The 15,363-nt window shown below is 38.3% G+C and overlaps 1 protein-coding gene across 1 annotated transcript in view; it reads left to right on the forward strand.

Annotated features, from left to right (window-relative positions):
- Positions 1-15,363, forward strand: part of SPATA17 (spermatogenesis associated 17) — a 164,811-nt gene that overhangs the window by 37,127 nt on the left and 112,321 nt on the right. The window contains 1 exon segment of the mRNA XM_084783343.1: positions 2,761-2,864. Within this exon segment, the coding sequence (XP_084639469.1) occupies positions 2,761-2,864 (104 nt within the window).

A 15,363-nucleotide genomic window follows, 5' to 3' on the forward strand; every position in this document is an offset into this window, starting at 1 on the left:
TGTGCCCACAAAGTTGGTACCATACTTTTCACTTTAGTCTGAATTGTCACGAGAACTGGTGAATATAGGACCAAAGGAGATAAATTCTCATGATGCCTGGGGGTTTACGAGAGAGCTCGGATGTTATTTCCGTGTGTTACACACAACCCCTGCACCCTTCTCAGCTCAGAAAAGTGTGGTTATGTCTTTTGGTAAAAATAGAACTATTTGGATTTCTGTGGGTGTTATAAGAAGATAGCTTCAAAAGAAGTTTCATTGGTTGAAAATTCTAATTCATTTATTTTCCAGTTTTGTTTGCAATGCCTAGAAGAATAGATCTGTCACCGTTCCAGCTTAAGGACCAGATACATCTGATAGCTGAATAATTATACAAAAATTACTTAAGTTGTTTTCTATGATGAGATAAAAATATTTTACACATAGAGATGTTCTGAAGATGAAGCACAGAAGTCAAATGCTTAGGATCCCATTTGACATATGAGAAGTCAACAAATTGCAGCTATTGTTAAAATAGCATTAAAAGTCATGGTCAAGATACAGTGCGGTACCATGCATGGTTGCCAGGGCTTGTCAGCTCAGCATTTGGGAAGCCAAGGCAGGACTATAAATATAAAGATAGCCTGGCTTCCATAGTGAGTCCCAGGCCAGCCTGGGCTACTATGGAGGCGCTATTCAAAGTTAAAAAAAAAAGTAAAAGCAACATTGGCTCTCAGTGTTTTGCCCTCTTTGATGATACCAGCGCATTGAACCCAAGGCCTTGTGAATATATATAACAACAATTTAAGAAAAAGACACCATAAATTTGAAAGAGAACAGGATTTGGAGGGAGGGAAGCGAAAGGGGAAGTAACATAATTATAATACTAAAAATTAAAGTTAAGAATAAGTAAAAGAACAAAAACAACGTTTTCTTTCGACAGGCTCATTTAACAGTTTACTTCAATTAGACCCAATACAATCTGTGATGCAGTTAGGAGCTTCTCTGACCAAAACCTGAGCCCACAGCTCTGTGGCCGGGGGAGAGATGGAGAATGGTTCAGGGGATAAAGAGCTTCCATACAAACCTGAGGGTGAGGCTGTGGGTCCCAGGGTCTGTACAGAAGCAGTGAGATGGTGTCCTGTGCTTAGACCCCAGTGCTGGAGAGAGACTAGGGCTAGGGAGAGCTGGCTGCAGCTAGAGAAGCTGCCTGGGTAAACCTGGGGACAGTGATCAAGAATAGAACTGACTTCAACCCTTGGCCTTTCTCATGTGTTTACCCACACATGCACCCCACACATGCGAGGATGCTAACACATGTGCATACACACCACGCACATACAACCACTGCACACAAATTACAGTAGCAGATAGTTAGTTCTATCTTCGTGCTATCCTGTAACAAATATATTGGCACCGCTTACATTTACAACTAATGTACTAGCTATATTCATAAAAAACCCCAATGTATTTTTTTTTTAACTTTTACAATATATTTTGATCATATGCTTTCCCTTCCCTCAGGTCCTCACAGATCCTCCTTATTTAAAAAACAAACAAAAAACAAAGACAAATTTTAAAAAGGAAAATCAATAGGTCAAATAATAAAATACCAAAGTAAACAGAAAGCACACACACAAAAAAACCACGCAGCCCATTTTGTATTGGCGGGCATAGGGCCTGCCCTGGAGTGTGGCTGATAAGACCTGTGGCACTCCATTGGAGAAGCTGAGCTCGCCTCTGCCAGCAGTTGTCAATTACGGACAATCAGGGCTGGGACTTTGTGTCCACTTCCCATTCGCAATGCTGGTATTTTTCTCTGCTTTGACCCTGTTGAGATTTTACACATGCTGGCACAGTTCTGTGAGTTCATATGTATATCGTCATATTGTGCCTAGAATCTGCTGCTTCTTTGAAGTAATTTACCACCTCTGCCTCCTAGAATCTTTTTTACCTCCTCTTCCACCTAGACTTCTAAGCCTTGAAGACAGGGGTTTGATAAAAGACATCCAATTAGAGGTCTAATGCTCCAAAGTCTGTCACTTTCTGCACCTTGTCCGGTGTGGGTCTCTGCGCTAATCTCTATCTGCCACAAGAAGCTTCTCTGATGAGAGCAGAGAGAGGCACTGATCTGTGGGTATCACGGGGTCACTAATAACTGTTCTGTTGTCAGGCTCTTTTAGCAGAATAATAGTAACAGGTTTTCCCTTAGGGCTCATGACCTATCTAGTCTCAGATTCTTTGTTTGTTTAGCAATGTCCAATGTAGGTTCCGTGTCATGAAGTGAGCCTTAAATCTGAACAAGTCAGCCGGACTCTTATTACCTTGTGCTACGCTCATCCCAGCATATCTTGCAGACTTGGGTCTGTTGTAAGTGACAAGGCTTGTGGCTGGGCGATACTGATGATGCTTTGTCTCCTATAGCAGTGTGCAGAGGATGTTCCAGCACCATGAGTGCTAGTCAGGAGGGCTGAAGCTTCTAGCTGGGCACCAGCCAGGCTTCTTCATGGCCAGTTACATGAATACTGTATCTTCTTCAGCAACATGTTGTGGGAAACAACCAGATAGCCTTGGCAACACCCTGTGATGTTTGAGAGTGACTCAACATGATGTAACCCATTCCTAGCACTAGAGGTTTTACTTGGTGGCGTAAGAGGTCTAGCTGGGGCATTGTCCAAGCCTTTATTTGATAGAAGATATTAGATGCAATCATCCTGAGTTTTAAGAGGTACATTTTTGTGAAAAATGTTCAATTGTGGATTTTTATCTCCTTATTTACAATAGATCCAGAAGCGATGGCGTGGATATAGGATCCGAAAATATTGCTTTAATTATTATTATTTGAAAGAATATTTAAGAGCGGTTTCAGAGACCAATGATGCCGTTAGGTGAGTAATATACTCACGTACTAGTGAGAGTTTACGTGGACTAGTTAGTAGATACTTACTGTTATTACCCTTTAAAAAGCCCTCCAGTGCCAGGTGGTGGTAATGCACGCCTTTACTCCCACCACTTGGGAGGCAGAGACAGGTGGTCTACAAACGAGTTTGAGGCCAACCTGGTCTACAAAGTGAATTTCAGGACAGCAAGGGCTATTACATAGAAAATCCCTGCCTGGAGAGAGAGAGAGAGAGAGAGAGAGAGAGAGAGAGAGAGAGAGAGAGAGAGAGAGAGAGAGACAGGAGAAGAGAGAGAAGAGAAGAGGAGAGGAGAGGAGAGGAGAGGGGAGAGAGGGAGGAAGAGGGGGCAGAGGGGGGAGAGGGGAGAGAGGAGAGGGAATGGGAGAGGGGAGGGGAAGGGGGGAAGGGGGGAAGGGGAAAGGGGAGAGAGGGAAGAGAGGGGAGAGAAAGCCCTTGAGACTTAGTGATATTGAGCTGGCAAGATATAGCTACATGATTCTATTTACCTTAAACATTTATTATCCATATGTGAAAAGTATCATGTATTATTTACTTCAAATTAGATTATTATTTATGTGTATAGTGAGCGGCCCAGATAAGAGTTTACTTTTTATAAAAATATCACATAATGAGTTAGATTTATCTGTAAAATAATTCTGCAGATGAAGTCTTCAATAAGCCTCACATGTACTTTGAGAAACATGCAAAATAATGAAAATTTCTTTCTGAAGGAAGAAAATATCATGGAACATATTAAAGGCAGCAGTTTGACAGCAAACAATATTTTTACTCATCTAGTAAGATGAGACCTGGCTTTAAGGAACAGGACATCTTCTGTAAATAGCTATGAAGTGTGGTGTCACAGTGCTGTGTGGTTCATATTGCTGTGCTTTAAAAGCAGCCTCCCTCTGTGACACACCCCACAATTCCCACACCTATAGGACATATAAACAAGGGTGGAACGGTCAGTGACGATTATGTGGTATCTAGAGAGTCTGTACTTGGAAAATCTTGTTTCTTTCACAATCATTATTTTGTTTTCCTCTTAAATATTTTTGGAACAAGGTTGTCTTTACTTGCAAGTTTTTGCTTCTTCCATAATTATTATTTCATCTTATTTTTATTAAATACTTTTGGACCAAGATTAACAAGCAATTATTTGTTTGTAAGGTTCTTGCTCTTGGGTGCGTCTTCCTTCCTGAGGGCCTCTCTTTTTACTAATCTGGGTTTTTCAATTTGTTAAAATGTTTTAAACAAAGCCAAGCACGGTGGTGTATGCCATTAATCCCAGCACTTGGGAGGCAGAATCAGGTGGATCACTGAGTTTCAGGCCAGCATGGCCTACAGAGTGAGTCTAGGACAGCCAGGGTGACATAGGGAAACCCTGTCTCAGAAAAAACAAAAAACAAAACAACAACAACAAATGTTTAAAACAGATTCCAATGCTGAAATCCTAAAATTATTTTCCCTAGTGTGGCCAAAGCCCCGGTGTCCTAAGTGGAGGTCCCTAAAGGTTCCCAGGCCTCCCGGGCCTTCTGGCAATATCAGTGTGTCTGCCCTCCTCACCAGTAGCTGGCAGTGCCATTTCTCACAGCACCTTTTTTGGAATATAATTCCTTACAGGAGATGTAAGTGTTCCATTTTGTTATGTTGAAAACAGCATTACATTACCAAATGTGCAGGACAATAGATGGACTTTACATGTATAATATTAAGTGAGGCCACACAATCTCAGAAAGTAGAAAAATTGCATTCTCTCTTACATAGGGAACTATATGTCAGATATGTACATTTGTGTATAAGCAAATGTACATGTGGGTATAGTAGAACATGCACAGTAGAGAACAAGGCAGGCTAAATATCAAGGGTCGAGGAAGGACTAAGTACAGGTAACGGACTGAGTTCTGGTATTAATGTGGGTTTCCTTTAGTTCTTTATAAATATATGACTCTTGCTTGTACGATTTTTAAAAATGAAAATGACTAGGGGCATAGCTCAGTCAGTAAATTCCTGCTATATAAGCTTCAAGACCAGAGTTGAGACCCCCAAGTCCAGGCACCATGATGAGTGTCTGTGGCCCCTGCTCTGCAGAGGGAGATGGAGGCAAGCTAGCCTCTGAAGTGCCAATGGTGAGTTCCAGAAAACAAGGTGGAGAATGATCAGGAAGAAACCTGATGTTCACTCTGATGTATACACACATACACATCTGCAAGCGTGTACATACAACACACACATGGATATAGAAATGTAAAATAATTTGGGCACTGCTTATTTGTATTTGTGATGCTAAATATTGCATTTTTAATCTCTTCTTTGGGATTTATTTCTCAATACCTAATGTTTCTTTTAAACAAATTTCTAGCTGGGCATGGTCTCACACACCTGTAATCCCATTACTTGGGCAGGCACTTAGGTGGATCTCTGTGAGTTTGAGGCCAGCCTGTTCTACAAAGCTAGTCCAGGAGAGCCAAGGCTACACAGAGAAACCCTGTCTTGAAAAACAAAAACAAAAACAAGCAAACAATAAAAACAAATTTACTTTTAAGTTTATAACATTACAGTCATGATACATATTTGTCATAAATGTTGCTTTAGGTAATTCATTGCTCTTCAACTTACATCGATTATTTTCTTTTATATACTTGTAAAAGGCAAGTAACTGTATTTTGGTTATCAATATGTGCTAAGCTGTATTTTAATTGTACAATAAACAATTAATTATATTTGGCATCTTAAATATTATGTTCTCTTACATCATTTTTATATTTTATATAATTTTTATATCTTACATCATTTTTATATTTTATATAATTTTTATATCTTATATCATTTGGTTCCTAAATATTATATTCTTCCATATCACATCATTTCATCATATCATATCATGTTTCTGCTTTTTCTGTTTCCTTTAATATATAAAGGAAATATACAAGTATATTTAATATAATATAAATATATTTAATGTGTAAGTATATAAACTAGTATTTGTTTATCTGAAGTTTTCTTTAAACTGTATAAATTTCTCACTTAAGATTTTTTCCTACTCTTTGGGTTGCCATTTTTAAAGCATTTATTTTATTCTCTCTGTGTGCATGTGTGCGTGCATGCTTGCGTGTGTGTGTGTGTGTGTGCATGTGCGTGTGTGTGCGTGCGTGCGTGTGTGTGTTTGTGCACATGTGTCCAGGCGCTTGCAGAGGCCAGGGGTGTCAGATGCCCTGGAGCTAGAGTAACAGTTGCCAGCTGCAGAGTTTGGGTGCTGGGCACGAACTCAGTTCCACAAGAGTACCAAGCACTCTTAACCACTGGACAGTCTTTCTGTCCCCAGTTTGCCATGTTTTCAACACAGCATTAGGGTTCACCTTAGTCAAGTGCACCTAAACTTTCTTGAAAAGCTGCTGATGCCTTCTCCCCCTCGGCTTTGTGTTGTCTTGCATGTTTGCTTTGCCTTTGTGTTGTGAAATCAACTAGGGGAAAGATGCCAGCATTGCTGCCCTTGGTGTCCTTGTAACCTTGGAGACCAATACAGTTTGGAAGTAATACGAGGTGGCTACATTCCTAGCAGAGCGCAGAATAGTGAAACCACAGGGTATTTTTTTTCAAGTTTGTCAGTTAAAGGCAATTTTGAGAATAATTTTTTAAAAAAATCTTAACTATTACCAATTCCATTCACTGAACATCTATTAACTTCTTTATAGGCCTAGTAGTAGGTGTGATGTTGGGACTAGAGTGAGAATTCTAAATTTATTTAAATGAAAACTCTTGTCTCCCTTCGTGTACACACAGGCTATAGGAAGACACCACAAAAATATATAGGAACAAAAGCAGAAAGCATTTGTGTTTTCGTGCCAAAGAAATATGCTACATTCTCAGAATTATTACAGATTTTTATAACACAATGTCCTAAAAATCCGACTTTCTGAGATAACCATATCTTCCTGAAGACTGCCCTTCAGCACCTTGCTCTGGTGTCGTTTCCTACCTTCCCACAGTCTGAGCATGTTCCCTGAATAACTGATTGCTCTCTGCACCAAGGTCATTTCTCTGCTACCTTCTGCTTTGCGCACTGCTTCCTCTTGCCTCCCTGCCGCCATCACAACGGAGCATGTTCATTTTACAGAAGAAGGGAGATAGGAAGCCGTTGTAAAGTCTGCTTTCATGTATTTATAGTTTTGCGTAAGTACTGGTGAAAGAGAAATTCTCCATCTCTCCTTGCCTAGTTCAGTGTTTAAATATTTGTATATTTAGAAAGGATAAAACAAAGACCAGTGTGTGTGTGTGTGTGTGTGTGTGTGTGTGTGTGTGTGTGTGTGTGTGTGTGTGTATGTGTGTGTGTGTGTTTAGCTGTGCACCAGGTTACCCTAATTGGGAGCTCACACTTTCCTGGCATGTGACTCCCTCTGGCATCTGAGGGTGGGCCATCCACATTCTCACAGGAAATCTCCAGAGGAAATTTTAATCCTTGGAGTCTCTGTTACAGTAATGGGTTAGTGGGATAAAATGATGCCAGATTAATTTTGGCACTATTAACATAATACAGGCAGTGAGTAACCCACTTCCCCAAACACTTTGCTCTTTAAGACCTTGCAGGTTACTGCTTTTCACAATTTCTCTTTCTTGCTCCCTCCACTCTTTTTTTTTTTTTTCAATTCTTCCAGCTTTATCTCACATTTCTTCCTGTTTCTAGGTTCTCCCTTTTGTTCCTGGGTTCTTTACATAAATGCTTTGTTTTTGTGGTGGTATATGTATGCCTTCTTGTCTGGGGTTTCCTTAGCTAAAAGGCTCTTAACATGTTTTCCTAAACCACAGAACATTAGCTCTGAGTGATGATTACTGACACTGTCCAAAATGCAAAGCAATATGCACATGCTTAAAATTCCACCTGAAGTGTACAAATCCTTCCTCCCTCCGTCCCCTAGTCCTCTAGGTACCTCTGATCAAACAAGCACTCTGTCTAGTTAGTATGTTTCACTCCAGAGGAATCAACTCATATAAACATTTATGAGTATGTCTGTAGCTTTTGAAAATAAAGTTATGTCATCGAGAATAATCTTCAACTTGATTTTTGCACTTTGAGTATTATTCCATACTTAAGGGATGTTGTTCTATTATGTAATGGTTGTTTGACAATGTGTTATAATTTATAACCTTTTCTTTTTTTAAACATTTTTTCCAGAGATTTATTATATATACAGTGCTCTGCCTGCATGTATACTGCATGCCAGAAGAGGGCACCAGATCTCATTATAGATGGTTATGAGCCACCATGTGGTTGCTGGGAACTGAACTCAGGACCTTTGGAAGAACAGTCAGTGCTCTAAACCCCCGAGCCATCTCTTCAGCCCAATTTATAACTTTTTCAATGGAACCTCTGTGACAGACAAATGTTTTCTATTATAAAGGTAGAGCTGTAGAAGATACCCTTGGATGTGTCTTGGTTTCCCTTTGTCCTTTTGTCCCAGATAGAAACATTAGGGTATCTAGTTGTCAAGTTCTTCAAAACTTCTAAAAGGAATTTGGCCAATTAAAGTGTTAATAATATGTATGTATCAGAATAGATATACATACATATATATGTAATCGGCACTGTATAGCATTTGTCATTAAATGAACCTCTCGTTTGGCCTTCATTTAATTTAGTAATATTTGAGTAAACTGGTTAAACATTAATGGTCTGCTAAAAAGGAACAATTTTTTGTCTTTGTAAAATAATTTTTAAAAATTGTTATACCATTTTATTTATTAATAGAGAGAGCAATGCAGGAGGTGAGCGTGAGGGCCTTGCGTACGTCATGATAAATAGGCAGTAGGGGGTCTTCTTGTTCCACTGTTGTGGGTTCTGCACATTAGAACTCAGGTCACTGAGCTTTCGTTGCAGTTGTGTTTATATGCTGAACAGTCCTGCCAGTTCACTGAGATAACTTCTTGAGTTTCCATTTCTAACTATAATTCGGATATAGAAATGTTATTTGTTGAGGTGGTGAGATGGCCTAATGGGTAAAAGTGCCTACTGTCAACCCTGACGGCCTGAGCTCAATCTCTGGAAGCTCCATGAAGGCAGAAGGAGAGACATAAGTGCACCTGGTTGTCTTTTGGCATGGGCGCCATTCTTATGCACGTGCACACACACACACATGCACTCACACTCACATATGCACGTGCACACACACACACACTCACACTCACACTCACAATAAAGTGAATTTATATAAAAAGAAGTGCTGTTTGGGTTTTGCCTTACTATTGTATCCAGGTGTCCTGCTAAAATATTAATGAATTTAATAGTCTATTGATTTGGGCCCTTCCGATATAAATTGTATGCCATTTAATATCATTGAACTATTTTTCTTCCTTCCAATCTTATTCTTTTCCATGATTCATAGAATTAGGTAACCTTAATACATTGTTAACTATAAGGTTGAGCATATCATGATTGTCTTCATTTGGAAGGGAAAACATGATGTTTTACCAAAACAAACAATGGTTTCTGAAACTTGTTAGTTTGCAGATAAAATAACTTCATAAATTTAATAAACATTTCAGATGACCAGCAAGTACTCTGGATGCTTTTCAACTGCTTTCCCTGCATTTATTATGATTGTTAATTTTGTTTTACTTAAAATTGCTAATTTTAAGTCATATTTATAATTTAAGCATACTGAGTATGTTGTTTTTATACTAATAGGTGAGAGGAAATCTCTTTCCATGTTGGTCATGATTGCAAATGTTAGTTCTACAGGTGTTTGCTCTACAAAGTTTTGTTTTGGGTCAGTTCCTAAAATATTAAAGGTTGTGTTTAACTTTGGTGAATGATCAAGCCATTCGCATTTATTCTCTCTGATGATTCTCCATGTTCTATATGATTTGGTATTAGTTATACTAACATTCCTTTTTAAACTGTCTCTCATACTATTTTATAACTTTTATTCTGTACTCTTCTATATTCCGATATTTTACATATACCTTTTATTCAAAGCATATAATTTAGATTTTATATTTGTCTGTTTGAGATAAAATCTCTCTACATATACCTGGCTAGCCTAGAACTCACTGTGTAGACCAGGCTGGCTCAAACTCACTGAGATTAAATTGTGTTTGCCTCCTGAGTTCTGGGATTAAAGGCATGTGCCGTCACACCCAACACTAATTAGTATATTTTTATTTATATTTAAATTCTGTATCTTAAAATGTCTTTATTTCATTATTGATTTGGTTTTTAGCAAGGGTCTTGCTATGCAGGTGAAGTTGGCCTCTAGCTCATAGCAAACCTCCCAGCACAGTCTCCCGAGTGCTAGGATGACACGCACATACCACAACACCCCTAATTTGGATTTTTATAATAAACTGCAGTTGTCTGAACTCCATCAACAAGAAGACTGTATTCATTTATATTGTATTACCAAAACCTTAAATTGTTATGTATTACTTGCTAATGTAATCCTTCACAGTAGGTTTGGGGTTTTTGTTTGTTTGTTGGTTGTTTGTTGGTTGGTTGGTTTGGTTTTTATTTTTTCAGTGTGCTGTGGAGTCACAGTAAGCTGCACATAAATTATACCAACCTTCCTTCCTTCCTGTTATCTCTCCTGGCAATTTTTATTTGTTACTCTTTTATATTCTTTTCTTTCTGTGATTTCTCCTTCTTTCTCGTCTTTTGTATTGATTTCTTTTTTACTCCATGTCTTTCCACTCCATAGACTTAGGAAATAAGCTTTCTACTTTCATTTCTTATGTGATTAACTTTGAAATTTAATTCTTAACAAACTCTAAATTTAATCAATACTCCTCTTTCAAATAACACAAATATTATTGGAAGGGACTGGTGAACATTTTAATTTCCATGCCCTTATAGTTCAGTATTTCAGTTCCATCTCTTGTAACTCTATAAATTAGGCATTGTTTTTTTTTTTCTACTTCATAAGAAAATGCCAGTTCCACATTTGATTCCTTCTTACACACAATCTCAGTACTGGGATCCTTCTTTTCTTCCTGACACATTTTGTGTATAAATCACTAGGTATGATAAGAGATGATATCATCAAATTTTAAAAATGAAATTATAGTTTAATTTGAATTCTGGAAAGCTGCTTTCAGCACTCATGTTTCTGACTTAACAGCTTTTTCTTCTGAGCACTTTGAATATATGAGTTCCATGTTTTCCATTTAATTTGACTGTTCTTCCCTGGTACCTAATTGACCTCTTCTGTCTCTTGTATTTGTGTGTGCAGGAGAAAGGGGGATATCTGCAACATTACTGTAATATGTCTTAGAATGAACATTGTCTATTGATTACTTCTCCCTGTGGAATTGTACTTCCAACATCTATGTATACATAAACGTCACAATTTTTACACTATATTCCACTTTTAACCCTCCCTTGCCTCAGTTCAGATCTTCTTACCTATCCTCCCTAAATGCCCTCCAAAACAGTTTTCTTTGATTACATACGTGTGTGTGTGTGTGTGTGTGTGTGTGTGTGTGTGTCCAAATAAATATAACTAAATCCTGCTCAGAGTTTTGTTGGTTGTATGTATATGATTTCAACATGGACAAGTCTACGTCTACACTGGACAACCCCTAAGGGGATCATCCCTGGGAGAGGCTACTTGCCCATCTCCTGGCCGTCATTGCTTCCCGTAGTTATTTGTCTAGAGGTCGGACTTAGGAAGGCTCCCCTGCTTTCCTTAGCACATCCATTGTTAATGCTATTGTTCCCGTCTTGTTTCTGTAGCCAGGAGGGACTGTTTCACAGTGACTTCTGGTATTCTGGTCTTACAGCCTTTCATCTGCTTTTCTGCAGTGTTTCCTGAACCATAGAGACAGGAACTGTGATACAGATGTATCAGTTGGGGCTGGCCTCCCCACAGTCCATTGATTTCTGCATTGTATCCTATTGTGATTTTCTGTGATGGTCTCCATTTTCTGTAACGGGATTTTCTTTGATAAGGATTGGTAGGCACAATTATCTGTGTACCAAAGGACAAGATTTAGGATGGAGGTGGAATTATCTTTCCGACTAAACTGGTGTAGTCAGTCTCTTCTAAGATGCATGATCTCACTAGCTCCAAAAAGCGGTCCAGGTTTCCAGTGCCAAGAGTGATGCCCCTCCTGTTGATGGGACATGTGAGGGCCACTTGTTTCAATATGGAATAACCTTAGAACTGAGGAGAACATAAAGGGGTCATGTGAGGGGGATGCTTAACAGGGGAATAGAAGGATCCAGGTGGTGTGAAGCAGAAAACAGAAAAAAGAGGAGAGAGACTAACTGGAGAGATGGAGGGAAGTCGATGAGGAAGAGAAAGAGGAGGAGGGACAAAATAACACCAACGTTGATAATGCCTCAAGGATTCACATCATTTCATATTTACAAAAAATTATACAAAATGCATATAAGAACACATAATAAGTGATGAAGGTATGCAGCTTGGACTGACAACGTAAATGTTTCTCATAAGAACCACAGATTAATAAAATCTGAAATATCAAGCATGAGGCACCTCTTTTTGAGTAGTTGATCAGGCTATGGCTGTCACCCTTGCTTGGTTGCCGCCTATCACTCTAGACAACACATACTTAGGATGTAAGACCTGGAGTGTTTGGGCCAAATCTAACCTGAAAGCCTCCTTCCTGCTGTGACTCCCATGAACCCCAATGATGACCAGCATGGCTACAGGCTTGTTATAGACAGCCTTTCTTATGTTGGGGATGTTTCCTCCAGTCCTGCTCTCTCTAGATGTTTATCATGTACATGTGTTGGATTTTGTCAAATGCATTTTCTTCATGTATTGATATAATCTTTATTTTTTTGTTTAAAGTCCACTTATATGATTTATTATGGTTTTTTGATAGTGTCACACATTTCCTGCATGTTTGTTTCTCTACTTTTTCATATTCTTTTCTTATTTGATTTAGATCCTCTACTTTATTGTTGAGTCTTGATATTCTGTATTCTTCTTGACTCATTCTATTCCTAATGCTTCCACCTGAGTTTTCTAATTGGGATACTGAGTTTGTTAATTCTATCTTCATTTCAGCTTGTTTTCTCTTCACTATTTCTGTTTTGATAGAATTCAGTTGTGAATTTCTGATCTACCTTCATCATTTTATTCACTCACGTATTTGTTTTCTTGGATATCACTCAGGCACTTATTGCCATCTTCTTGGAGTTCAGTGAAGTGTTTGATCACACTCTCTGATTTTTGTGGAATTCCTTGGTACAGTTCATTATTGTTCTTTTAAATTCTGTGCCCTCAGGCTCATCTGGGTAGCTCTCATCAACGTGCTCTTCTGTAGAATAGGGTGTCTGATGGGAGACAGGCCATTTAGCTAGCCATTCTTGGTGTTTGTATGTTTGTTTGTTCTGTGATTTGACCTGGGCGTGTAGACTTATGGTTATGGTTGTGTGTCTGGCACAGTAATCTAACTCTTTGGAGGTCAGGCCAGTGACAGAGACGCATGAGCTGGGCTCAGCCACATAAAGTTGGTGGATCAGTTGTTTAATTGGATCAGGTAAAAATGGCAGCCAATCCTCAGGTCTTAAGCTAGGCCTGTGTGTACAGAGATGACAGTGAGTGGAGGGAGCATGGGACAGGAAAAGGGGCTTCTTGCCAGTCAAAGGAGGCTCTACAAGGGACCAGAGTCATAATGTTAACATGTAAATAAATAATGACTTACTCAGAAAAGGTGTCTGAGAAGCAGGAGGATTCCCAAACAGGCTGTAGGTCTAGAACTTGGCTTGAGGAGGCAGAGATAGACTTGTATTTTTAATACATTTTCTAATGTCTTTTAGTTTCTGTTTCTTTTTTCTTTTTTGAGACAGTATTTTTCTTTTCATAGAAGAACATACAAACATGCATTTAGAATTTTTAAAATTGTATTTTAAAGTTACAACCATTTGGACCATAACTCAGTTCAGTTGCCCTCTGCTGTGTAACAATGTATACCCAAGGCAGTTTAAATCAGTCACATGCATTGCCTCACAGTTTTCAAAAGGGAGGAATCTCTAGAGTCTTAGAGTTGTTTTAGTTCTCCCAGGAGGCTGCAGTCAGGCTGACATCTGAGGCTGTTGTCTATATGAAAGCTCATTTACAGGAGGAAGGCCATAATTCCTTTGCTAGTTAGTCAGTGATGTCCCTTAGTTTCTTGTTCCATGGTCTTCTGCAAAAAGCAATTTATAACATGGAAATTTTCTGCCTCTGAGCAAGAACTCAGTAGATCAAGACAGCATCCAAGATGGAAACCACATCTATAACCTCATACCTGAAGAGGCACATCATCACTTCCATTGTATTCATTGAAACAGGAAACTGGGTCCATCCCATAATAAACAGAAAAGTGTAACACAAAGGACTGAATTCCAGAATGTCATTATTGCAGGCAATCATGGACCAGTTCTACACTCAACAACTAGAGCTATTGATTTTAACCGTTTTGCCTAGTGTGAAAGTTACTTTTTATACTTACTTAGGACTATAGTTTAATGGCATTTTTATTATTAGATTTCAAATTTTAGTATTATCTGAAAGCAATTATGATTCATGCTAATTACTTATACCAGTAATCATTAAAATTTATGTCTGGTTTTTGAAGAGTATGTAAAAGATCTAATATAGCCTTTTGTCTTTAGGCAATATTATATCATTTAGAGAAAAAAGATAGTAAATTAGTTTACAAAAAAAGTGCCTTGATTTTGAGGTCTGTAGGACACCAAATAGCATTGGGTTTAACATTCTTTTTGTAAAGGAATAGTTGATATATTCTATAGTTAATAATAAAAATATGTAATAAATATTCAAGGATATATTTTCTTAACTGAGAGTGGAACCATTACAAAGATAAATGGACCTGACTAATGTAGGGCTGAATTTGCACTTGGTAGACATGCTCCTTTGTAACCTCTAGCCTGAGATGTAAAAGCTGCCCCAGGTTATGAATAATGAAATTATATAATGAAATTTAAAATTGGTATTAATAAAACATTATTAGCTTGAAGTACAAAAACCTGGCTGTTTTAAGATATTTTGACAGAATTTTGAGCTTAAAATAATGCATTCTTCCAAGTTGAACGCAGGGATGGCATTACTGGTTGTTAATGTCTCCCAGTAGTATCTGTTCTGAATGTTAATTCGTCAGTCATCAAACAAATTAGTTTCTCAGCATATTAATCTTGTACAGTGTGATTTGGTGAAAAAGAATTTTTTTAGCTGATATTAGACTTTCTACTTCAATATATCAGGACATTTTTAAAGACATATTTTGTTTTTATTGTACTGGCTTTCTTAATACAAAATTCTCATATACTCATTTTAAGGTTGCTGCTTTGTGATTTGTTCTGAAGCATCACCACAGAGTCAGTTTAAACAGTGTTCCCACCCTGCATAAAAACTGTCCTCTGTAACACTGATGTTCTCTTCTCCACCCCTTAGCTCTACACAGCTGTGAGTGTACTGCCTGTCTCTGTAGATTTGCTATTCTAGACGTTTTATATAAATTG

This window comes from Acomys minous (assembly GCF_964271855.1).
Source record: "Acomys minous genome assembly, chromosome: 1".
Lineage (NCBI taxonomy): Eukaryota > Metazoa > Chordata > Mammalia > Rodentia > Muridae > Acomys > Acomys minous.